The 21,623-nt window shown below is 38.6% G+C and overlaps 1 protein-coding gene across 1 annotated transcript in view; it reads left to right on the forward strand.

Annotated features, from left to right (window-relative positions):
- The window catches only part of MED13 (mediator complex subunit 13), a 79,082-nt gene that overhangs the window by 12,344 nt on the left and 45,115 nt on the right, over positions 1-21,623 (forward strand). The window contains exon 3 of the mRNA XM_048823742.2: positions 9,151-9,319. Within this exon, the coding sequence (XP_048679699.2) occupies positions 9,151-9,319 (169 nt within the window). The remainder of the gene's footprint in view (positions 1-9,150; positions 9,320-21,623) is intronic.

Below are 21,623 nucleotides of genomic sequence, written 5' to 3' on the forward strand. Positions count from 1 at the left end.
TTTGGCCACCCCTGGTATAGTTCTTGATGCTGTACTTGATTGTGTACACACAGAGCATTTCAGATGAGTGTTGTCAGTAGGATTAAAGGGACATCAAGGCTTCTTTTAAAAACACCCCCTCCTCTCTCTCTCTTTTTTTTTTATTTTTTTTTATTTTTATTTTTTAATTTTAAGTAACTAGTAACTTCTAAGATTATACTAACTGAAATAGATTAGAGGACAGAAACTATTCCTCTCCGCCCCCGGCTTACTTTGTGCATTTGATGTGACTGTGTACAGTCAGTTTCACTGTTTCCTTGTTCCTTGGCCTCCCCTGTTGCTGTGAGACACAGAGCAACCTGGAAGTGAAACTTAAACCAATGTAAAACAATTGGCAGGGAGACTTGGGCAGGTGGTGTGCTTAAAACTTTTTTTTTTTTTTTTTTTTTGGAAAGTGGAGTTCATTGTTTGTTTGTTTTTTCACATGGACTTCAAGCACATTTGTAAATGTGAATTAGTTTTTCCTTACGCTGCTTAACCTGATCATATATATATGTACGCTTATGCTTATTTAATAAATAAATTAAAAAAAAGTAAAAACCTTTATCCTGTTTAGCCCTCCTTTTTTGTAGGGATATACAGTTCATTCAGACGAAGTAAACAGACTTTTTCTGGATATTTACTGCCTAGAGAGAGAGTTTTATCTCAAGCCCGCTCATTTTAAAGCTTGAAAATACTATACTTAAAATTTTGCTTTGCGTCCATCATCCTGGAAACCAGCATCCTTTCAGGCTGTAGTCTGCTGGATGGCAGTTTTCATGTCCTTGGGCTTGAGGTTCTTTTTCTTCATGCTGTGCTTCTGAGAGCAGAAGGGTAAGATTGGTTTAAAAAACCTCCAGCAAAGCAGTGTTGCCAGCCCTCATGATATTTTATTACTTAAAGCCACAGTTCCTGGTGACAGGTGATGTGGTGATCTCGGCATTCGTTTAAGAAGGAGAAAAAGAGGTTGTTTCTTGCCCTCGTGGTTGCAGAGAAAAGCTTGAAATTTTGATGAGTGCACCTCAAAGGCTCAAAAACCAGAAGGTTTTTTATTTTTTAAGACACTCTCATGAAGTTTGGGGGCCTGATTCATGACTTTTGAGATTGGTGATTTTTGGTAAAGGATTTGCTGCAGGTTTCCTTCAAACAAAGTCTTGCCAAATTTTGCTATTGTCCTGGCAGAGACTGCTGCTCCGTGCTTTGCTTTTTTCTGTGCTTATTCCATCAATGAGGGGTAACTTCTTTCATAGAACCACTCTTTTGTTCGTTTCCAAAGACGATTGCAGGTGCAAAGATTAAATAACTTTTTTTATTAGGATCTATGGAACATTTCTCAAGGTCGTTAATGCCTTGAACTATTTTCATCTGAGAATGTCAGAGTTAGTATTTTGGTAGAATTGAAAAGAGGAAATGTTTCTTCACCAGTTGATCGCCTGATGAAGAAGGAAGGCAGCCAGTCCAAACAACTAGGTTAAAGTTTCAAAAGAGAAATATTTCAGCAATTTATAGCGATTATGACTATTTTTAATTGAAGAAACTTAATTTTCATGGCAAACAGAACTTTGTATCCTCATAAAACATAAATTCTAGAAACTTAAACCAGCTGAGCAGTTCCTCTATACAGAGAACAACATTGGAGTTTGACTTGAGTGCTCTATATACTTGGGGTTAAGATTTTTCTGGTGTCTGTGTTAGCTTGACTTCCTGTTCCTGCTGTTTGTCTTGTGGTAGCTTCTAGAGGTCTTAACTAGGTTTGGCCCCCATCGTTCTAGGCACTGTACAATCACATAGTAAATGCCCCAATTACTCAAAACTTAATGAAAACACATGGGACTCTGTGTGTGGTTTTTGTTCTTCTCTTGGCATGGAGAAGGTGATATCTGTTGGAGCATTTCTAAAACTGCAACCTGCTGTTGTCTGGGCAAACGTTAGCAACTTGTTTAATCTGTTTCCACAAAGTGCTCTTCTAGAATGTGCCTAAACTAGGAAAACTGGGACCTGTATTGCTCCACAAAAGACAGCAACAGTGGAGGCTATGCAGTAAAGAGTTCAGATCTGTGTTTTTAGCCTTGTCTTAAGAACTGTTTAAAGAGAAGCCTGGCACTGTTGAAGCTAGAATGAAAATTATGAATGTTAATTCCAAAATCTCTGTCAAACTTCTCATTCATTTGTACAAATATAATGGTGTATTAAACTGAGTATGTAAGGGACTTTTGAAGGCTGTTCTGAATTTAAACTCATTAAGTCCTCCCTATGCCTTCAAGATGATGTAAATTTGCCTTTATTTTGCAAGATACATACCACTTGGATTTGATTATTACTACGTAGTTAGACTTGGGAGGCTGTCTCAGGATTTCCCTAACTGAGGAGTCTATTCTCCCTCTGTGCATAAACTCCCATTAATGTTAATGAGAGTTGCATGCCCATCGGGGGCAGAACAGACCCCCACAGAAAGCATCAAGTTTTACCCAATATTCTCCAGGTAACTAAATATCATCCACCACCTTCTCCTTTACTCTAAATTGTTCTGGACATTAAGTTCAGCCAGAAGTGTCTCTGGTGGGTTTTTTGGGTGTGTGTGTGTGTGGTTGTTTTTGTGGCTGTGGTGCTTTTACATTTAAAAAAAAAAAAAAAGAGACAGATTTTACATATGGCTGACGAAGTACTCCCCCCCCCCCCTCCAAATTTTGTACAATGCCTTTTATTTAGAAAGATTTTATATTAAACTTATCCCAGGCCTTTTAAAGATGACTTGCATTTGGATATCTGGGAAATTGAACACTTGTGGAACAATTTAGAATCCACTTATTTAAGAATAGAAACTTTTGGATATTGGTATTTTGAATTGGCCTAAAAGTGTATTCGTTCTTGCATGTCATAATCAATGCTTGTATGTATCCTACAGGCATTCCGTTCTGAAATTCAAAATCTAGGTTACTAACATATACCATATTCAAACATAGGGATAATTCACACACATCTATCTTTTAGGCTTGTTCCTGCCAAGGAGACTTATTTTCATTAATTGAACAACAATCAATATCAGACTGAGCTGGGGGTGCGGGTTACCTTTTCATAACACAAATACTTAATTAACATTGTTTAAGATTGCACATGCTATTCAGTAATAATAAAGTAACCACTTTATGCAGAATGGTTCTCTGGAGCCAAAGATTTGAGATAAAGGGAAAGAATACTTAAAATAGATCCTGGTCTGATTCAGAGTGCCTGTAACATGCAGTCTGTTGTAATGAAGGTCTTTAATCTTCATTTTTTAATGTGGTAGGTGAAACTAGATGCTCTCCCAGCAGAGTATGGCTGTCTGGTCACACGTAAGCTGTCTAAATTTGCTATTGAAATGATTGTATGTTAGAATTTGACTAGTGTTGTTACAAATAAACTTGCTATAAACGTTCATAACTGTATTCTTTTTATGATTTTAGTATATACCAGAATTCATTTGAGACTGGATCTTAGTGGATATCTGTTCTTTAGGCACAACCCTTAAGGAACAAAGTTTTCATCGAGAATGAGTTGGTGCAGACTAGATTAGTTATGAATACTTGTATAATCCTGATAGCATGCTAAATTCTGATATTGACGCATGCTAAATTGTGATATTGATACACTCTTATGGATACATTTGTAGTTTTAAGCCCATAACAATGGTTGATAGACTAACATTTTCTAGTGGTTTTGGAGGAAAATAAGAGACAGTGGTCATTTGTAGGAAAATGAAGTGGTTGGGGGGGAAAAAAACTCCCTTCCTCAAGAGCATGCTTTTGACCATTTGAAATGCAGACCCTGAATTATTGCAATAGGTGCAAAGATTCATTTCTGTATCTTTCCTTTCCCTGTCTGTAGACTACTACCCCAAAACAAAGCTGGGCATAAAGACTGGAAATACCTGTTCTTAGAAGCACCATTTAAAAAAAGTAATTGATGCACGAGATTTTATTGTAAATTTGAGATCACTTAAAGAGCTATATAGAAATCAGCCATTTAACCTTTGAAATGGTGCAGAGTTTATTGTGCAGTTAAAGTCCAATACCATTAAGCTTTGTGGTTAATGTTTTGTTCTGTTACGTTGCCTGTGTTTGCCACGGTTTGATCAGACTGTGGTGAACTGCAAAGCTGCATGTATGGTAAGATGCTCGTTCCTGAATGTATTTGGATATTTCTGAACACAGAAAAACAAGTATCTCCTTAGCTCAAACATTTTCATAACACATGGTGGTTGTTAAACTTGTAAAGAGCAACAACTGCAGTACCCTTATTCCAGACCAATACTTGTAAACTGTTGTTTCTTTCGGGGTGGATTTGATTTAAATCAATTTGATTTAAATCAATAGTCAGGAAGATTTGATTTAATCATGGATTTCTACATAAAAGTGCATTCTTGTTGGTTGGTATAACCTTAATACATATTCTTCACAACTCAGAGATAGATATAGGTTTCATTTTTAGAAGGTACACACTATATACAATCTGAAAAGTTTTCAAAATAAATCACTTTAAGATTAGTTTTACAGCTATATTAATGAATGATTGTTTGGTTATTTCATTAACCAAAGGTAATTGAAGCAGATAGTTCACCGCCCAATGACTTCATAAATATCTCCAGTTCAACAGGTTAATCATTAATATTTGGAGGATTTTCTTGCCATGCTGTGTTAGGAGGAGAACATCACCAGACAGACATGTAAATTGTTTTATTTAACTAAAACAACAACGTTATGTATTCTGGATTTTTTTCTTCATCATCAAACATATAATATTTTAACCAAACAAGCATATGAATTTTTGAATTTAGTTAAACATTCAATCTTTTTTAAAATCAGGTTTGTTTTTGTTTAACTATTTTAGTTAAAAACAATTTTAAGGAAATATTTAAAAAACAAATTAAATCGACTGTGTCAGCTAGGTCAACATGAGAAACTTAAAATATTGGCTTCTGCAGCTAACTCAGTCGTCTTCACCTTCATTTTCCTGTTTGTTCATAATCTGGAAAAGAAGAACAAGCTTTCCTGCTTTTTCAGGTCCCAAATAATTTCTCAATTTGGAATTAATTAGTCCAAAGGAAGAAAATATTCTTTCTGTACCGGCAGAAGAAGCTATTGCTGTTAAAAGTGAAATTATCACTTCAACAGTCTCTGAATCCAAGTGTTTAAGTGACTTCCACCAGTTCACTGGTTTGACTTTCTCTAAAACATCATCAGCAAACATATATTTCTTGAATGGTTCACCCTAAGCGCTGAAGTTTGTTTATAGTTGGCATTATGGAGGGATGATTGCTGGATGCATTTTATCAAAAAAATCCGATTTAAATTAAAAAAAAAAATTTTTTTTAAATCATTGATTTTTATCCACCCTGGTTTCTTTAGTGGATTACAGTATTTTATAGTTGGCTTTTAAAGCAAATATCTGTGTTTTGAAATTCTTTAAATAGCAGCTACTAATAAACTTAAACCTCTGAAGACTAGGAAATGCAGAGTTAAAGTAATGTCTCTCAAACAGTCTCCCACAACCATAAATATAACGGCTCCCTGGAGCTCTCAACAGACATTTGTGGGAGAGTGGGGGAAGAAACGAAACAAACCTGATCTATCCCTAACAAAATCCACTACTTCTAGTGGTGTGCTGTGTAGTGTCCAACACAATGCTCTAGTCATTCCTCTTCTTATATGTTCACTGAACCTAACTGTGTTAGGTCGAGCTGCATTGATCCAGAAAGTCATTGCGGCAAGTTGCCAGAGCTCATGGTGCCATCTGAGGAGACGTTTAAGTGGAGCTGGAATTGGGGATTCTTCTCCCCCACCCCGAATTGTTATGCAGGAGGTTTGCATAGATGATCACAATGGCCCTATTGGTTCTAAAAATCTAAGAATGTCTGAAAGGTGTGGGTGTGTGTTTGTTTTAAACCTCTGTACTTTCATGGCTACCACTATCATCTCCAGAGACTGATTTATTTATTTATTTATTACCATAGCATCTAGGAGCACTAGTGATGGACCAGGACTCCACTGTGGTAGGTGTACAAATGCAGACCAGGTATGTCAAGAAGATAAGGGAACAGAAAATTGCCTCATCCTGTTCACGCTCTTGCATATTCTCGGTGCACACCAGAACTTCACATCTGTGCTCATTCACTGGTTGCTGTGCACCCTCTCTGCCACATGGTCTTCCCTGTTGCTGTGGGAGTGCTAACTGTTTGCTGCCACATACATCACTGTGTGCCACAAGTGTGTCAGAGCTAACTGAAGGCAGAGGAAATCTGAAGGATAGAGACTAGTAGATGTTTATGTGGCAAGTCATGGGTTTGTTCTCAGTAGATCAAGTGATTGAGCATAGTTTAGCCTTAGCTAGCTTGTGTTCACTAAGCCTGACCTAAATTTGGACTTTATTCTATTCACGACAAGGTCCACGTGGTTTTCCCCTCACAACTCTTCACCCTCTGTGCTGTCTTCCGCGTGCTTGGGGAGGGTACAGTCCTGAGAGCTCTCACAGGGACTTGTTGCTCAAACAGGACTGAGTTAAGGCAACATTACCTTAATTCTCTTTCCTGGGTTTCAGAGGTTTATGCTTAGCTTCCCTCCAATTCTGTAATGGCACATGGCAAGATTAGGTAACCTTAACGCTGATCTAACAAAGTTCGTTGGTAGGGAATATTACTAGATCTTTCAGGAGCCTTTGGTACTGTTGACCCTGAGATGCTTTTATCATGGTATGACTGAGGAAATATTTTAAAGTAGCTCTACTTATTTCAGTTGGAGGGATCTCAGAACAGGGTGATAGGTAACTTTATCTTCTCAGAGGGCTCTCTGTCCCCCTTGTCACTTCTTTTCCTAATTGGTGTGTGAGAACTTGCTTCAGTGTCATCAGTGTGTTTATGATGCTCATCTTTATCAGTTATGGGGGCAGTTGGGGAGAGAGTTCTTTACTCTTCCAGTATTTTGGCAGAGAACAGGATCTGGATTAAATGTAGCTACCTTAAACTCATACCTGATAAAGAAAAAGTGGTAAGCATTTTGAGATGGCAAGATGCCTTCATTTACTTGCCATATGTAGATCTGATTGGATTTGTAATTGTTTCAGGACTCTCTGATAGAAACCGTGTCCAGAAATTCCATTCCTTTCCTCTGGGGCTAAAACATTGTGCCCTTACACTCAAACACAGATGTTGGCCATAGACACCTGTTGTTTTGCCACCTCTGTAGCTTCTCCACATGCTGTCTCTGGGACTAATTTTGTGAAGGGGACTCAGATTTCAGCGAATACTCCTGCCTTTCTGAGTGCATTTTTCTATGCACTCAGAAGTGGTTGTTAATAGGCTCCAAGATGAAACTGAAGGAGCTGATCCCTGTCTTTAAAACAAAAACAAAACACCGAGGGGCCCAGCTGCATGGCAGACCTCTGTTGACCATCATTCAAGGTACATTTTCATTGGTAAGCTAACTGAAGGGTGGCAAGCAAAAGGGATGGCTGGACAGACTGTTCTCGCTTGTTAACCTTCTAATTGGGAATTACCTAATCTAAACCCAAGCCTAGCTATGTTGTGAAAGCACAGCCAAATTTATTTCCTTGTCCTTGCCTATGCTAGTCCTCTTGTCTGGACTCTCTAAAGGTTGTGAACGGGGGAGGAAAAAAAGAAATCTAGATGCCCTGTCTCTTCTCTATTATTATCATGCTGCTGGAGGTTATGATGTATTTTTGCTACCTTTACCTGGGAAATATTTTTTTTTCTCTTTATCTCATCCATGTGCCGAGACAGTAAGGGCCACCTGAAAATGCTTGTAATATATGTATTGTGATGATTATGGCTCTGTATCCTGTGGCCAGCTGGTTTTAGAAACTTCAGCCCAATGCAAAAGCTTCTAGGGTCAGTTAGTTAGTATTTTCATGCACTGATTCTGGACCAGAATGGACAATGACCAGACTAGAATTTTAAATGAGTCTTTTGGTAGTGATCCTTGCCTTTTGATTTGTCTGTAAAGAAAGGTGGGTTTTTTTTTTCTCTGTTTTTGAAGAACAAATATGAATTTATTGGAGACCAAATTATTAAGATAAGCAGGGGGTTATATAAGATTTTGAAGAGTTGAACATTGAACAGTTATATTATCAGATATTTGAAAAGAAGTACTTGTGGCACCTTCGAGACTAACCAATTTATTTGAGCATAAGCTCTCGTGAGCTACAGCTCACTTCATCGGATGCATCCGATGAAGTGAGCTGTAGCTCACGAAAGCTTATGCTCAAATAAATTGGTTAGTCTCGAAGGTGCCACAAGTACCCCTTTTCTTTTTACGGTTACAGATTAACGCAGCTGCTACTCTGTAACTAGATATTGTTTGGACGCTTACAGCTTCCAAGCACTTGTCTGACAGCAGAATTTGTCCAGTAAATATCTTGCTTTTTTGTGGATAGGAAGATTGACTGTCTGATGGTAAATACTTTTCTTTTCTTTGCTGTGCTATGAGACTAGACTTGAAGGTTTGCTGTTAAAGAAGGAGAAGGCAGGTAATAGTGATAGGCTGTGTTTTCCAAAGTATGTTTTTCTTTGCAGCTCTTAATTTTATAGTGTGATTATTAGACAACATGGTGATAAACATTAAGGCTATTTATTATTTTATCATTTATTTTATTATAAGCATAATTTTCAACTGCCTGTTCGTTGTTGAGGTAAGCAGCGCATGCTAGCCAAACTCTGAGCCAACGTGCAAGCCAGTGTTACAATTTGTGCTGTAGCAGTGTTAAGTATTTCTCTTATGTATCTGAATATCTTTTAAATTTGTTTACTCTGGAAAAAACAACAAGATTAATATTGTTTCTCTAGATAATTTATATTGGCTATGCTAATAAAATATACAGTGAATGTTACTTAATAGATCAGTTGTCAACTACTTTTAGGCCTCATGCTTCTTGGATTAACTGTAAGTGGTTGGTGTGTCGTCTCCCCCCCTCCCCCTTTAAACCGCATTCTGTGACATTCGAGAAATTCATAGTGGAATGAATGATATCATTTATGCTGTAAATGAACTTAAATGAACCCTGGCGTTGACATATTTCAAGAACAAAAGGTTAATAGACATAAAAATTAAAACATCACCATAAAGGTTTTCCTTTGCATTGTAGAAGAGGAAGATGGCATATGGGAGAATGGACTGTCTTACGAATGTCGGACTCTGCTTTTCAAAGCAGTTCACAACCTGCTGGAGAGGTGTCTAATGAACCGGAATTTTGTGCGCATTGGGAAGTGGTTTGTGAAGCCTTATGAGAAAGATGAAAAACCTATAAATAAAAGGTAGGCTATCTTATCTCTCAATTTTGTTTCACTGCTTAATTTACTGCTTAGGGTAGTGACTTTTAACTGCATACTGAGAAGGAAATGGTTCATTGGCATGGTCTCATACTTTCTGTGCATGCTCTGTGGTATAAGTTGGTGTGGGACCATGGGTCCTGTGTCTTCCTGGGCCCCACTTCTGCACATTTGTTGAAATTTCCTGATACGAGAATCTGCCTGTGTTGCTGTTCTTGCATACTGGGTATCCGGTTTGATTCTCAAAAGAGAAGAAGACAATGTCTTGATGTTTGCCTGCCCTCTCAAAAGCAGCAGCAGATCTCTCCTGTACTGCTTTTCTTTCCCCCACCATGAATGGATTTCTGGGCAATCAGGACGAGAGTAGATAAAGGTGAAGCAGAGACTTCCAGAAAGGAATAGAAAAAAGGGGTGGTGAGGTACACAGATAATGTAACTGGCCTGTTTCAGAGTTAAGGACAACACTGATACCTTTTTCTCTGGGCAAGTAGCTTCTGGGTCTGGGGAGCATTTTAAAGACCGTACCTGGGAAAAGGATAAGCCACGCATAGCTCTCTAGCCTGAGGCATTTGAAGGGGACGCCACTTCCAGCACTCCTTTGCCAGAGAGAGCAGTGTGTGTGGGAAGGTGTTCTACTAGAAGGATGCACAGAATTTCATAGATGAGGACAGAAAAAAGACAGCCTAATTTTGGTCTTGGCTGGAGCAGTTTTTCAGCATGGTTCAAACAATGTCTTCACCCTGTCAATGTTACCTAGCAGTCAATAGCAAAACAAGGTTAGAAAGTAGGCTTCTTTCTCCATTCATAATTTTAAGCTTTTCTGATGCCTGTTTGTTACTTCCTCTGTGCTGATGTGCTCTACTCAAAATTTTTGAATTTGTCCGTCAGCTGTAGGCATCCTTTCCTCTTCTGTTCCGTACTATTCAGCCTAAACTTCTGCTCGCTCTGAGGCATCCTTGCCCTCTTCCTTTCTCCTGTTTGCTGGCAATAGGATCTGTAGAACATTGGTAAAGAGTGTATTTTTAAGCAGTTAGGTCAGTGTTGTCTTGTTGAGCTATGGGCACGGCCAGTTATGGTATGAGGAATGGTAATTCCAAGGGCCATTTGAATCTGTCTTCAGTTATGCTATTGCACCTCTGACCATAATCCAGTAAAAGTTGTCAAAGTGATGTAATGATCACTAACTTTATGTATCAGTGGAAAAACTAATGGAAGCACCTGTATAACAGCAGTGAAATGGCTAAAGTTTTGACTAACCAATTTCTGTTAAACTTCTTTGCTTGATAATGTTGATATCTAGTAAATGCCTTACTACTGTGAAATGGGATGTAGTATACAACTTCACTGTTATAACATGTGGCTAGTTTTAAAAAGTCTTGGTTAGATTAATAAGGAGAAGTGTATTTTAAGGTCTAGAATCTTCTTTTAAAAAAGCTGTGTGGGTGGAAACCCGCAGACTAAGCTCTAATATCATAGGAGTCATTACTGTTTTTTCTGCTGGATCAAGTACTATTTCTTTGAGAGGTGTGAGGAGAAGAAGCAATTGTTATGTAGCCTTGATAACAATAGGCAAATGTAGGTAGTCTACCTGATAATCTGAAAGCTACCTGACACAGTAACTTTTTGATGTGAGAAGAATGGAATAGTTTTCAGGAAAATTTGTGTCCAGCTTCTTCCAGTATCTTTTTTTTTTCCTTATCTGATCTCTAGATTCAGACTGACCACTTATGACCGAGTAGTGCTACTCGTGCACAGGGATGATTTATATGTGGTGCATGCCACATTCACAGAACTATTGTGATTTAAAGCACTTCTACTGATGGGTGTAGCAGTACTTCTCTGTACCTTTTCATGACTGGTTGCTAGATATTACCGCCTCCACCGCCCCCCGTGTACCTGGCTAGGCAGTTTGTGACTGTGCCTCTGATCCGGACCTTGCCAGTTACCGTACTGTTGACCTCCCGATGGGCCTACTGCTCCATGATTTACATGGGGAAACCTTTTTGAAGATCATTCAGAAACCTCAGTTTGGGATTTAGCTGCCTGCCTAACTTCTTGAATTGGTGGTCTGTGGTGCTTCTTGAATTGAACGTCTGTGCTCCTGTCAAGGTTCCTTCCCCACTCTGAACTCTAGGGTACAGATGTGGGGACCTGCATGAAACCCCCTAAGCTTATTTTTACCAGCTTAGGTTAAAACTGCCCCAAGGTACAAACTATATTTTACCTTTTGCCCTTGGACTTCATTGCTGCCACCACCAAGCGTCTAACAAATATATAACAGGAAAAGAGCCCGCTTGGAAACGTCTTTCCCCCCAAAAAATCCTCCCGAAACCCTATACCCCCTTTCTTGGGGAAGGCTTGATAAAAATCCTCACCAGTTTGCATAAGTGAACACAAACCCAAAACCCTTGAATCTTAAGAACAATGAAAAAGTAATCAGGTTCTTGAAAGAAGAATTGTAATTGAAGAAAAAATAAAAGAATCACCACTGTAAAATCAGGATGGTAAATACCTTACAGGGTCATCAGATTCAAAACAGAAAGAATCCCTCTAGGCAAAACCTTAAGTTTACAAAAAGATACAAAAACAGGAATATACATTCCATTCAGCACAGCTTATTTTATCAGTCACTTAAACAAAACAGAATCTAATGCATATCTAGCTAGATTACTTACTAAGTTCTAAGACTCCGTTCCTTTTCTGTTCCCAGCAAAAGCAACACACAGACAGAGAGAACATCATACAGACAGAGAAAAAACCTTTGTTCCCCCCCAGCTTTGAAAGTATCTTGTCTTCTCATTGGTCATTTTGGTCAGGTGCCAGCGAGGTTATCCTAGTTTCTTAACCCTTTACAGGTGAAAGGGTTTTTCTCTGGCCAGGAGGGATTTTAAAGGTGTTTACCCTTCCCTTTATATTTCTGACTACTCCATAGAATACATTTGCTACCAGTAGTTTCCAAATTCAATTCAGGTTGTTGCATATGATCTGTAAAGCCCTATGTGTTTTGGGGCCTAGTTTAGGTGACAGATTTTTCTGTGTACTGTAATGGCAGTTTAGGATTAGCTTGGTTGCTTTTGCTGACAGTTTTTAGATTTAAATGTCAGCGGTATTCAGTGAAGACCTCTAGACTCTGTAACTGTATTCTCATGTAGGTCTGGCAGTCATAGTAGACTGACTGACAAGGAACCAAGCTCATCTTTTCACTGATTCCCTCCCCCCCCCCGAAGATCTGCTGCACACCCTTTAAATAGATGGGGTGGTTCTTGTGTTGACTCAGCAAATTCTTAAGTTTTGTACACTGTTACACTCCTCTTTTTCATGCTTGCGTCCTGATGTACATGTTCCCAGAGTGTAACTGTAGCAAAATCAGTTTAAACTAACACCAAATAAGGATTGATCTTTTCATAATATATCCCTTAAGGTCCTATGCTGATGATGCTATGGTTGTAAATGAGTAGGTGGTAAAGGAAATAACAGTTGCATGGCTTATACTCTCTCTGTCAAATTAAGTGTTATGACCTGACATCTAAAATAAATAAGCCTTTTGAAAGGCTATCATTGAATAGTTTTTATTATGTAAGTTAATAATTCATTAAAAGTCTTGCCACTGAAAGCACATAAAATGATTAGCCTTTTAAATATCCTTACCTTTACTTTTGTGTCCTTCAAATCTCCTCCTGTTGACATAGCCTTAAGACAATAGGCTTTACATTCTCCCAAGAAAACCCCCAAACACACACTGAGGTGAGCCAACTTTCCTCTGGGTGTCACATGTGTGTAGTTTAATCACTTTAGTCTTGCCAAAGGTACAAGTGCGAATCTCTGTGCTATTAGGGTACATTGCCTCCCTATTTTTCTCCACCAGAAAACCAAGTAGCCATATGTATATTTTATAAATGTAAAAGTTCCTGTGTCCTTATGAAAGACTTGAAGGAAAAAGAGAGTTAAATATTCCAAATCCACAACTGCTACTTCCCTCTGGTTGGAATGCTCTGAAACTTGTCATTTTATTGGGTCTGCCTTTGTTAATAATTATTGTATGGTACTTAACATAATCATAGAATAAATCAGATTGGAGTAATTGTTAGTTAAATGTTACCCCAGGGATGATTCTTCATTGAGGACTAACTTGGCTTATTAAATAAAAGTTAAAAACAAGTACTGATGTATAATGATATGGGTCTTGGTACAATTTGCTGAATTTTACAGCACAAACTGCAACATCATTAAATGTTGCATTTTTTTTTTTGACTGAGCAGTTCTGATTAAAATGAGACTACCTACATGCAGCTCAGTTGTAAGGCATAGGAAAATGAAAACAGACTGCAAGCTTAAAAAAACTGTCTGTGTGTGTGTAAATTAACAGTAGGATATAAATTAGCTGCACAAGATCAACAGGTAATCCTGTTTAAATCTTACTGTCTGAATGCAGGAAACTGGATATTACTAAAGTACACGTTTTACAAAAATATTGTTTGACATCATGTAAGCTAAAGAATAGAGAAGTTCATAATTGTACAACCATAAGTAGTCTTTGAAAAAAGTATTCTAGATGTAAACATTATGAAGGCTTGTAGGCTTAAAATTAGGCTACATCTTGATTTGAAGGTGTTCATGTCATAGCTTTCTGAAACTAACAGCTTACTTCATCACCCTGTTCTTGCTCAAAAGAAGAGGGCAGATGTACCAACCTAAGGGATATCATTGTTTGTGGGTATGTTCGCACACCTACAGCCATGGTGAGCCCCATTATGCTATGTTGTGTTTTGGCTGGCTGCCTAGCTGAGAAGTTACATTTGCAGTGTAATAGCAGTTACCCTAGAGGGAAATGGTTTTTGCAATGAAATGGTTCGTCTTGACTACCTTTCTTAAAGTAAGGAGGGAGTGTCTTTGTTTGGGTCTTGAACACACATTCCTGGCTGCATACCTTGTTTCTGTCTACCACCACCATTTCTGGCAGATATGGAATAGCTCCAAGATAGCAGCCCTCTTCAGAAAGGTCCCTCTGAATGATACTGTTGGGGCTATAGGTGGATGAGTTCATCTCAGTGCCAGGGGGATCAAAGGACTAACTCTTCTTCCCTTCCACATCCTAACGGAGGGAGTTAGGACTACACGCACATACCCAGAGGATTGGATTTAGCTATCTCTTTAGTGCTTCAATATTTGGAGTTTTGAAACCAAATTACTCACTTATTTCTATACTCTTAGAATATGCCCTGTATCAAAAATAATTTCTCTTTTCTTACTATGCAAATCCTCTCACAATGTTTATCTTCTAATCAAACAATGTCAACAAATTTTACAGCAACTCTGAGGCTGTACTGGCATTGTGTACTGGCAGGAGAGCAGGTGATGTTTTTCCTTTTACTGTAGACAGCTGGAGTTGAGAACTGCTGTAAGTAGGACAGTGCAGGATAAACAGCAGGAGCTGAGGGCATTGATCACATGAATGTCTCTTTGGAATATTGGGTTGCTACAGAGACCGCTAGCAGACAAATTTAGCACTTGACATAAGAAAGCAGTTTTTCCTTGTCTGAGTTAACAGAAGTTAAAATAGTTGTGACTTCACTTGAAAAATCTAAAAATGAGATGACTCTGGATTTTAGTTTGCTTCAACGAGTTCATGTTTTAGTCTTTCTGTTTTATGTCCAAACAATATTATACAATAAACATATAATGGATATTAATTACCTTAACTTCCAGTGTGTCAAAAGGTGGATATACTGAATTTTCTTATTTGAACATAGTTCTTGCCTTACTAAATGTATTTACTTGTTCCAGAATAGGCCAGAGCACTTAATGAAGGTTGGTATGTTTATCCTCAGATAGAACAGTGTTTGATTATGTCTTCCTGTGTTCCTATCCAGGCTATTTTATTTTGTATAGCAAAAGTAAATTCCTCATTTGAAAGCTGTAATTTAGAACATCAAGAGATAATTGAGATTTATATTCTGAATAATTAAAGAAGGCTCAAATTGTTTTTTGGGTTTTGAGATACATGACCATGAAACTACTGTTTTTAAGTATTGGTTATAATCACACGTATTTGGGTATATTTGCATCTCACATTTAAAAATATAGTATTTACTTATGAGAAGGCATACCACATTTTAAAAAGTCATTTGGACACAACAAAAATACAGTATCTTCAGGTGGATTTAACTAAAGTCTCAAAACAGGAATTAAGTTGAAAAAGTAGGTTCAGAAACTTGTTCTAAATCCCTGATCGTTTTAACAAATTACCCGTGTCTTCTGGGGTTATTAAATCACATGCACCTCAATAGCCATTTCTCATATTTTAAGGCTTATTCTATCTCCCCCTGTTCCCCCAGAAAAACAAAACAGCACCACCCCCCATCCCCTTACTTTGGTGGAAATTGTTTAGGGAGCTTTTATCAATCCTACATGATGATAATGTGCTTGAACCATACAAGAAGTTGCTTTTACTTTGCTATTAACTGTTTGCTTTTATATCAAAATCAGCTCTCTACTGTTCTACATTTACCGCCATAGAAATAGGGAGCCCTGTCAGTACACAGAGTAGCAACTATATTTCCCAGTCTGTTTGCACATGAATGTGAAACACAAAACATGCATATTCACAAGTTAGTTATTTCATTAAAGAATAGCTGTTTTAAAAGCTTACTGATTATTAATAGTCACTGCGTCCTTCTGGACAGCAGGCCTTGCGGTAGAAATCATATGAAGCGGATTTGCGGATGATACTAAACTGGGAGGAGTGGTAGATCCACTGGAGGGCAGGGATAGGATACAGAGGGACCTAGACAAATTGGAGGATTGGGCCAAAAGAAATCTGATGAGGTTCAATAAGGATAAGTGCAGGGTCCTGCACTTAGGACGGAAGAACCCAATGCACAGCTACAGACTAGGGACCGAATGGCTAGGCAGCAGTTCTGCGGAAAAGGACCTAGGGGTGACAGTGGACGAGAAGCTGGATATGAGTCAGCAGTGTGCCCTTGTTGCCAAGAAGGCCAATGGCATTTTGGGATGTATAAGTAGGGGCATAGCGAGCAGATCGAGGGACGTGATCGTTCCCCTCTATTTGACATTGGTGAGGCCTCATCTGGAGTACTGTGTCCAGTTTTGGGCCCCACACTTCAAGAAGGATGTGGATAAATTGGAGAGAGTCCAGCGAAGGGCAACAAAAATGATTAGGGGACTGGAACACATGACTTATGAGGAGAGGCTGAGGGAGCTGGGATTGTTTAGTCTGCAGAAGAGAAGAATGAGGGGGGATTTGATAGCTGCTTTCAACTACCTGAGAGGTGGTTCCAGAGAGGATGGTTCTAGACTATTCTCAGTGGTAGAAGAGGACAGGACAAGGAGTAATGGTCTCAAGTTGCAGTGGGGGAGGTTTAGATTGGATATTAGGAAAAACTTTTTCACTAGGAGGGTGGTGAAACACTGGAATGCACTTACCTAGGGAGGTGGTAGAATCTCCTTCCTTAGAAGTTTTTAAGGTCAGGCTTGACAAGGCCCTGGCTGGGATGATTTAGTTGGGGATTGGTCCTGCTTTGAGCAGGGGGTTGGACTAGATGACCTCCTGAGGTCCCTTCCAACCCTGATATTCTATGATTCTATGATTAAGCTTGATGTGATAGAGAAACTGCTAGCAGAGGGCAAGAAAAGGCATGATTGTGAATTGATTGATAATAGATTGAATTAGCATGGTAAGTGGTACTGCAGTATTGTAGGTTATTCATACTTGGTGTTTTCTTCCTAGAGAACTAGGTGGTGCATTAGCTTTTAAAATAAATAAAAAATTTAACCATATTTCAGGATTGCTAACCCAGACTTAAAAAAACCTCAAACAAATCTAAACGATTGCTGACCATTTTTAATTGGCAAAAGAAAAAACAGTACAAATCCAGTAAGCTTCTGATGCATACAACCCAACTTCATAGTCATATAATAACTGCTCTTATGAAAATTAAAAAATGGTAAATTCCTGCATCTTCCCACCCCAAATTAAGGCCATGGAATTTCTTGCTGCCAGGCTGTTATGGAGTAGAAATGGAGTGGAGCTGCCAAGTTAGATGTTAAAATGTGCTCCCAGGGCCGTACAGATGTGGGTGGCCACAGAGAAAGCTGCTGTTCAAAGGGGTCGTTGCCCTGCTACTAATCCTCATCAGTCCAGCAGGGTATGAATGCACCTATTCATGGCTCCTCTTGGGTCAGGTTTGTAGCCATATGACCTTCTCCGCAAATGCTCCTCTAGGGAGGAATAGGTAAGCAGGTGGTCTTGAGGAAGCTGCTCCTCTTCTGTTAGCTCAACAAACCTTCTGTGGTTTTGCTGACAAGAAGAAAATTGAGGGGATAATATGATGTTGAGCGTGTGGCCAGGTGTATAATTCCTATAGATTTATTCTCTGATGCTTATGTTACAGATTAATGTAATCTCTTCCTGTCAATTAGAAACCCTGATAATGTACTTTCTGTATGTTTTGGGTTGTTTGTATTAGGAAAAAATGTAATGAGTATGTTTTTCCTCATTCTCTTCCCCCCCCATCCTAATCTCTCCTATTGTAGGAGTGTTTGGATGTTCTCTCCATCCCCCATAGAGATGGCTATTTAAATAGAATCTCACCCAAGCCTAATTGATCTTTTTATTTTATTTAAAGAACTTCCTTGGTGTATTTAAAAAGCAGCTGACTTGTAGACCATTTTAATAGTAGCTATTTGGAGACACTTGTGCCAGTGTATGGTACACCATTCTGGAACTGTTGGTCACTTGCTGTTGTCAGCGAATGATGACTTTGCTTGTCAGACAAAGTGCCCCAAAGCTTTTGGGGCTGAGGACTCTAGGTCTTGGCCAGTATCTCCCAAATTACTCTGGAAATTCCATTGCATTCAGAAACAGAGGCATGTTAATGGGAGATCCTTAACATATCCGCTAGAGTCTACCCCTAAATAGGCAGAATGTTCTAGGGATTTGCGTGGGCTTGGAAGACAGGAACCTCTTGACTTCTGAAGGTAGCCTCAGAAAATGACTTAATCTTTCCGTGTTTGCTTCCTGCATCTGTAAAATGGGGATGATGATTACATACCATACAAGATTACTGGTAAACTTAATTTCACCTCTTTAATCCTCATATTAAACAGGGAGACCCGTTGCAAATTACTCAATTTTGTGAGTAAACAATTCAAATAAAAAAAAGCAAGGATATATGATAAAATGTAGTTGGCTTATTTTGTCAGCTGTGACTTACTTGTATTTTTTTTATATTCATGGATTACTGGTAAATGTGCTATACCGGGGTGTGTGTGTTATACATAAAGACCTCATTATAGCACTTGATATTAAATTAGTGCTGGGAGAGACTCCAATCCCGTGGTGCAGATTTGAAGTGGGCAGTTTAGTGAAGAGTGGATTAAAGGTTCCAGTGCATCTGCTTTTTGTGAAGCACTTTGAAGTTATAAAGCACTGGATAAGAACTAATAAATGTAAAGAAATAGCTGAACAAATTACCTTTCTATCAAGGAGGGTACTTCAAAATTGGTGTATTGGAGATGCAGAAACATCACGTATATGAAAATTCTAGATTTCCCCCCCCCTCCCCCTTTAGTCTTTCCTAAGATTTCTATAAAAACAGGACCTTTATATATTATGAAAACATCTTTTCCTGTCCTCCTTCACCCCAGTGAAATCATAATCATTTGTTTGACACTAAATCACTTCCACAGTAACTAGTTGATGCCACTGTTTTATAGGATTATGACTTCAGGTGATGAGGGGAAAGCACTAGGAACATAAAAATTCTTGGGGAAACAAAGATCCAGTTTTTGTACAAATTCCTATTAGTAGCGGGGAAGGAGAAATACAGAAAAAAATGTAAACAGAATATTTCTAAATATACTTTATAGAGAACTTTAAAACACTCAGTTGACTTCAGTGTTGATCACCTACTCTTTTAATGAATTACCAAATTTATTATGTGCTATTTTTAGTTAATCGTGGGCCTTGGGTAAGGTTGAACATTAAGCTGCTATCTTAGTCCGTGATCAATGCAATGCCTTCTCCTACTCAAATGAGGCTCAGATTAGTCCGTCATATTTGTCTACGGAGTTCAGGACTGACCCTAATACTATCCAAGCTTGGTGATGAGAACTTCAGTAGAATTAACCCAATAATTGACATAAGAAATGGTTCACATTTTGATATGAGCAAAAGTAAAGGCTTATTTTTCTGTAAAAAAGAAATATAAACTTAACCCACTTCATTCAAATCGGCTAAAATTCTGTAACTCTAGCCTCTGTGTAACTGTATGCACTAGAATTTTTGCTCAAAACATGCAGAGATTCATATATCTTTCTAAAATCATAAATATGTGAAGAAAATTATTATTGTAGCTTGCACTTTCATTTGTTTTTACTTTAAAATTATTCTTTTTGGAACATTAGAAGAGAAAATACAAACCTTAGCTTCATCTTAGAAAAGTCATCAAATTTCTTGATAAATTGTAAACAGTAATTGTCTTTCCCTCCAGCCTATTATTTATTTATTTATTTATTATAACCTGGTTGGGCCTCAAACAGCATCTCATGGATGGAGGAAGCCAAAATGCCTGCTTCAGCCCCTGAGGCCTTTGACTAATCATTGGGCCCTTCAGGCTGCCCAGCCTAAGGGTAAGCAATTGTTCTCTGGTTGTGACTCTGAAGACTTCAACGTGATAGACTGGCTAATCAGATGGTGAGAAGCTTTCTAGTATATTTAGCTTTATAAAATTCTTAGTTTTGCAATTAAAGATAAAAGTGCATTTTTAAATAAGCTAATCTTTGTCTCTAAAAGATGTGTACTTCTCAGCCTGGCATTCAGCTCCCTTAGTAATGCTTCAGAATTGCAGGACAACTGCATTTACAAAATTGTGTCCCCTTTCCCCCCACTAAATACATGATACAGTATTCCGTTAAATGAAACGTGACAAAGTTTTGTGCAATATTCAGTTGCAGAAGTGCGTTACTTTGTGGTGTTCTCCTTTCAAGAGTGTGGCACATTGAAGGTGCTCGGTAGCTGTTTAAACTAGCTCCCCTCTCTTTCCTCCCCTCCCCCTTTCAGTCTTGCATTGTTGCAGTAACACTGTAGTAATGTTGGGCATCCTACTGGAAATTTTCCACTTTTTCCTCACCCTTCCGGTATGGGTGACGTAAAAACAAGGCTTGTCCAGTCTAGTCTTCAGCTGTGCCATGTGCAGTTACTTGTAGCAACAACTTCAAACTTTCTCCTTTCCTTAGATAATATGCCTGCTGCTCTCAGCAGTAAGTCTATGTAAGGGATGTCACCCAGGGCTTCTCCCCTTTTTTTCCTTCTCTTCCTGCTTGAAGAGCTGTTGTGAAATGACATATCAGAGCATAAATGCAATCTTTCTTGTTTGGCCCCCCTTTCCTTTCTTCTGGTTTATGACATGCCTCTCCACACTTGGATAAAAGGTGTGTATTGTTAAAACATATTAGCTAACACACTTTAACAGCCCCCGCCCCCACTTTCTCCAGGTTGGCGGGGATTCACAATGACCTGCTATCATGGGTTAAAATACAACTTGCACTGTCTACACTAGGATTTTAAAGTGTGTTAGCCAATACATTTTAAAAATACACCTTTTTATCCAAGTGAAGAGACCCTAAGTGTCTTTCATTATGGCATCTGACTTTTCTTTTAAATGTAACCTGTACCTGAGAATTTAGTTGATCAGATTCCAGTATCCTGAGTTAGTGGTGTCTGCTAATCACATGAATCCTTGCTTCACAGGGCTGCAGTTCATCATGAAGATGTCTAGCTCTTTTTTATCAACTCAAATCTTGTCTTTACTGGGATGCGTGTGATAACTGATTCCAGAATAGCATTGTATTTCTTCTGTAGGAGCACATTGGTCAGAGCTTTATTGCTTTAAGTAGTTGTGCTAATTAGTCACTTAGTGGTTGACGGTGTTAGTTCAAATGTGCTTCTGGGTTTTGGTCTTTGACTGTTTGCACTTCTCAGATTCTGAATATGTCCCATTCAAAGTCCGCTGACTGCTCAGTATTTTCTTAAATCCAAAGTCTGAAATGTTGATACGACTCTAACTTCTCTTTTTGGGAGGTTTTTGTTGTGGTGGACTCTCCTCAGTGTTTTGTGGCAAGTTTCTTTTCTTCAGTCCATGCCCACCAGGATGGCACAAGTGGAATGCATCTGTCTTGTGTTTTGGAGCCCACTTGAGAGGCTTATGAATCTACAATCTATGGCATCTCAAGGAGGTGAGGTTGTATGTAAATATGTTGGTACTCCAAA

Source organism: Caretta caretta, chromosome 17, assembly GCF_965140235.1.
Source record: "Caretta caretta isolate rCarCar2 chromosome 17, rCarCar1.hap1, whole genome shotgun sequence".
NCBI lineage: Eukaryota > Metazoa > Chordata > Testudines > Cheloniidae > Caretta > Caretta caretta.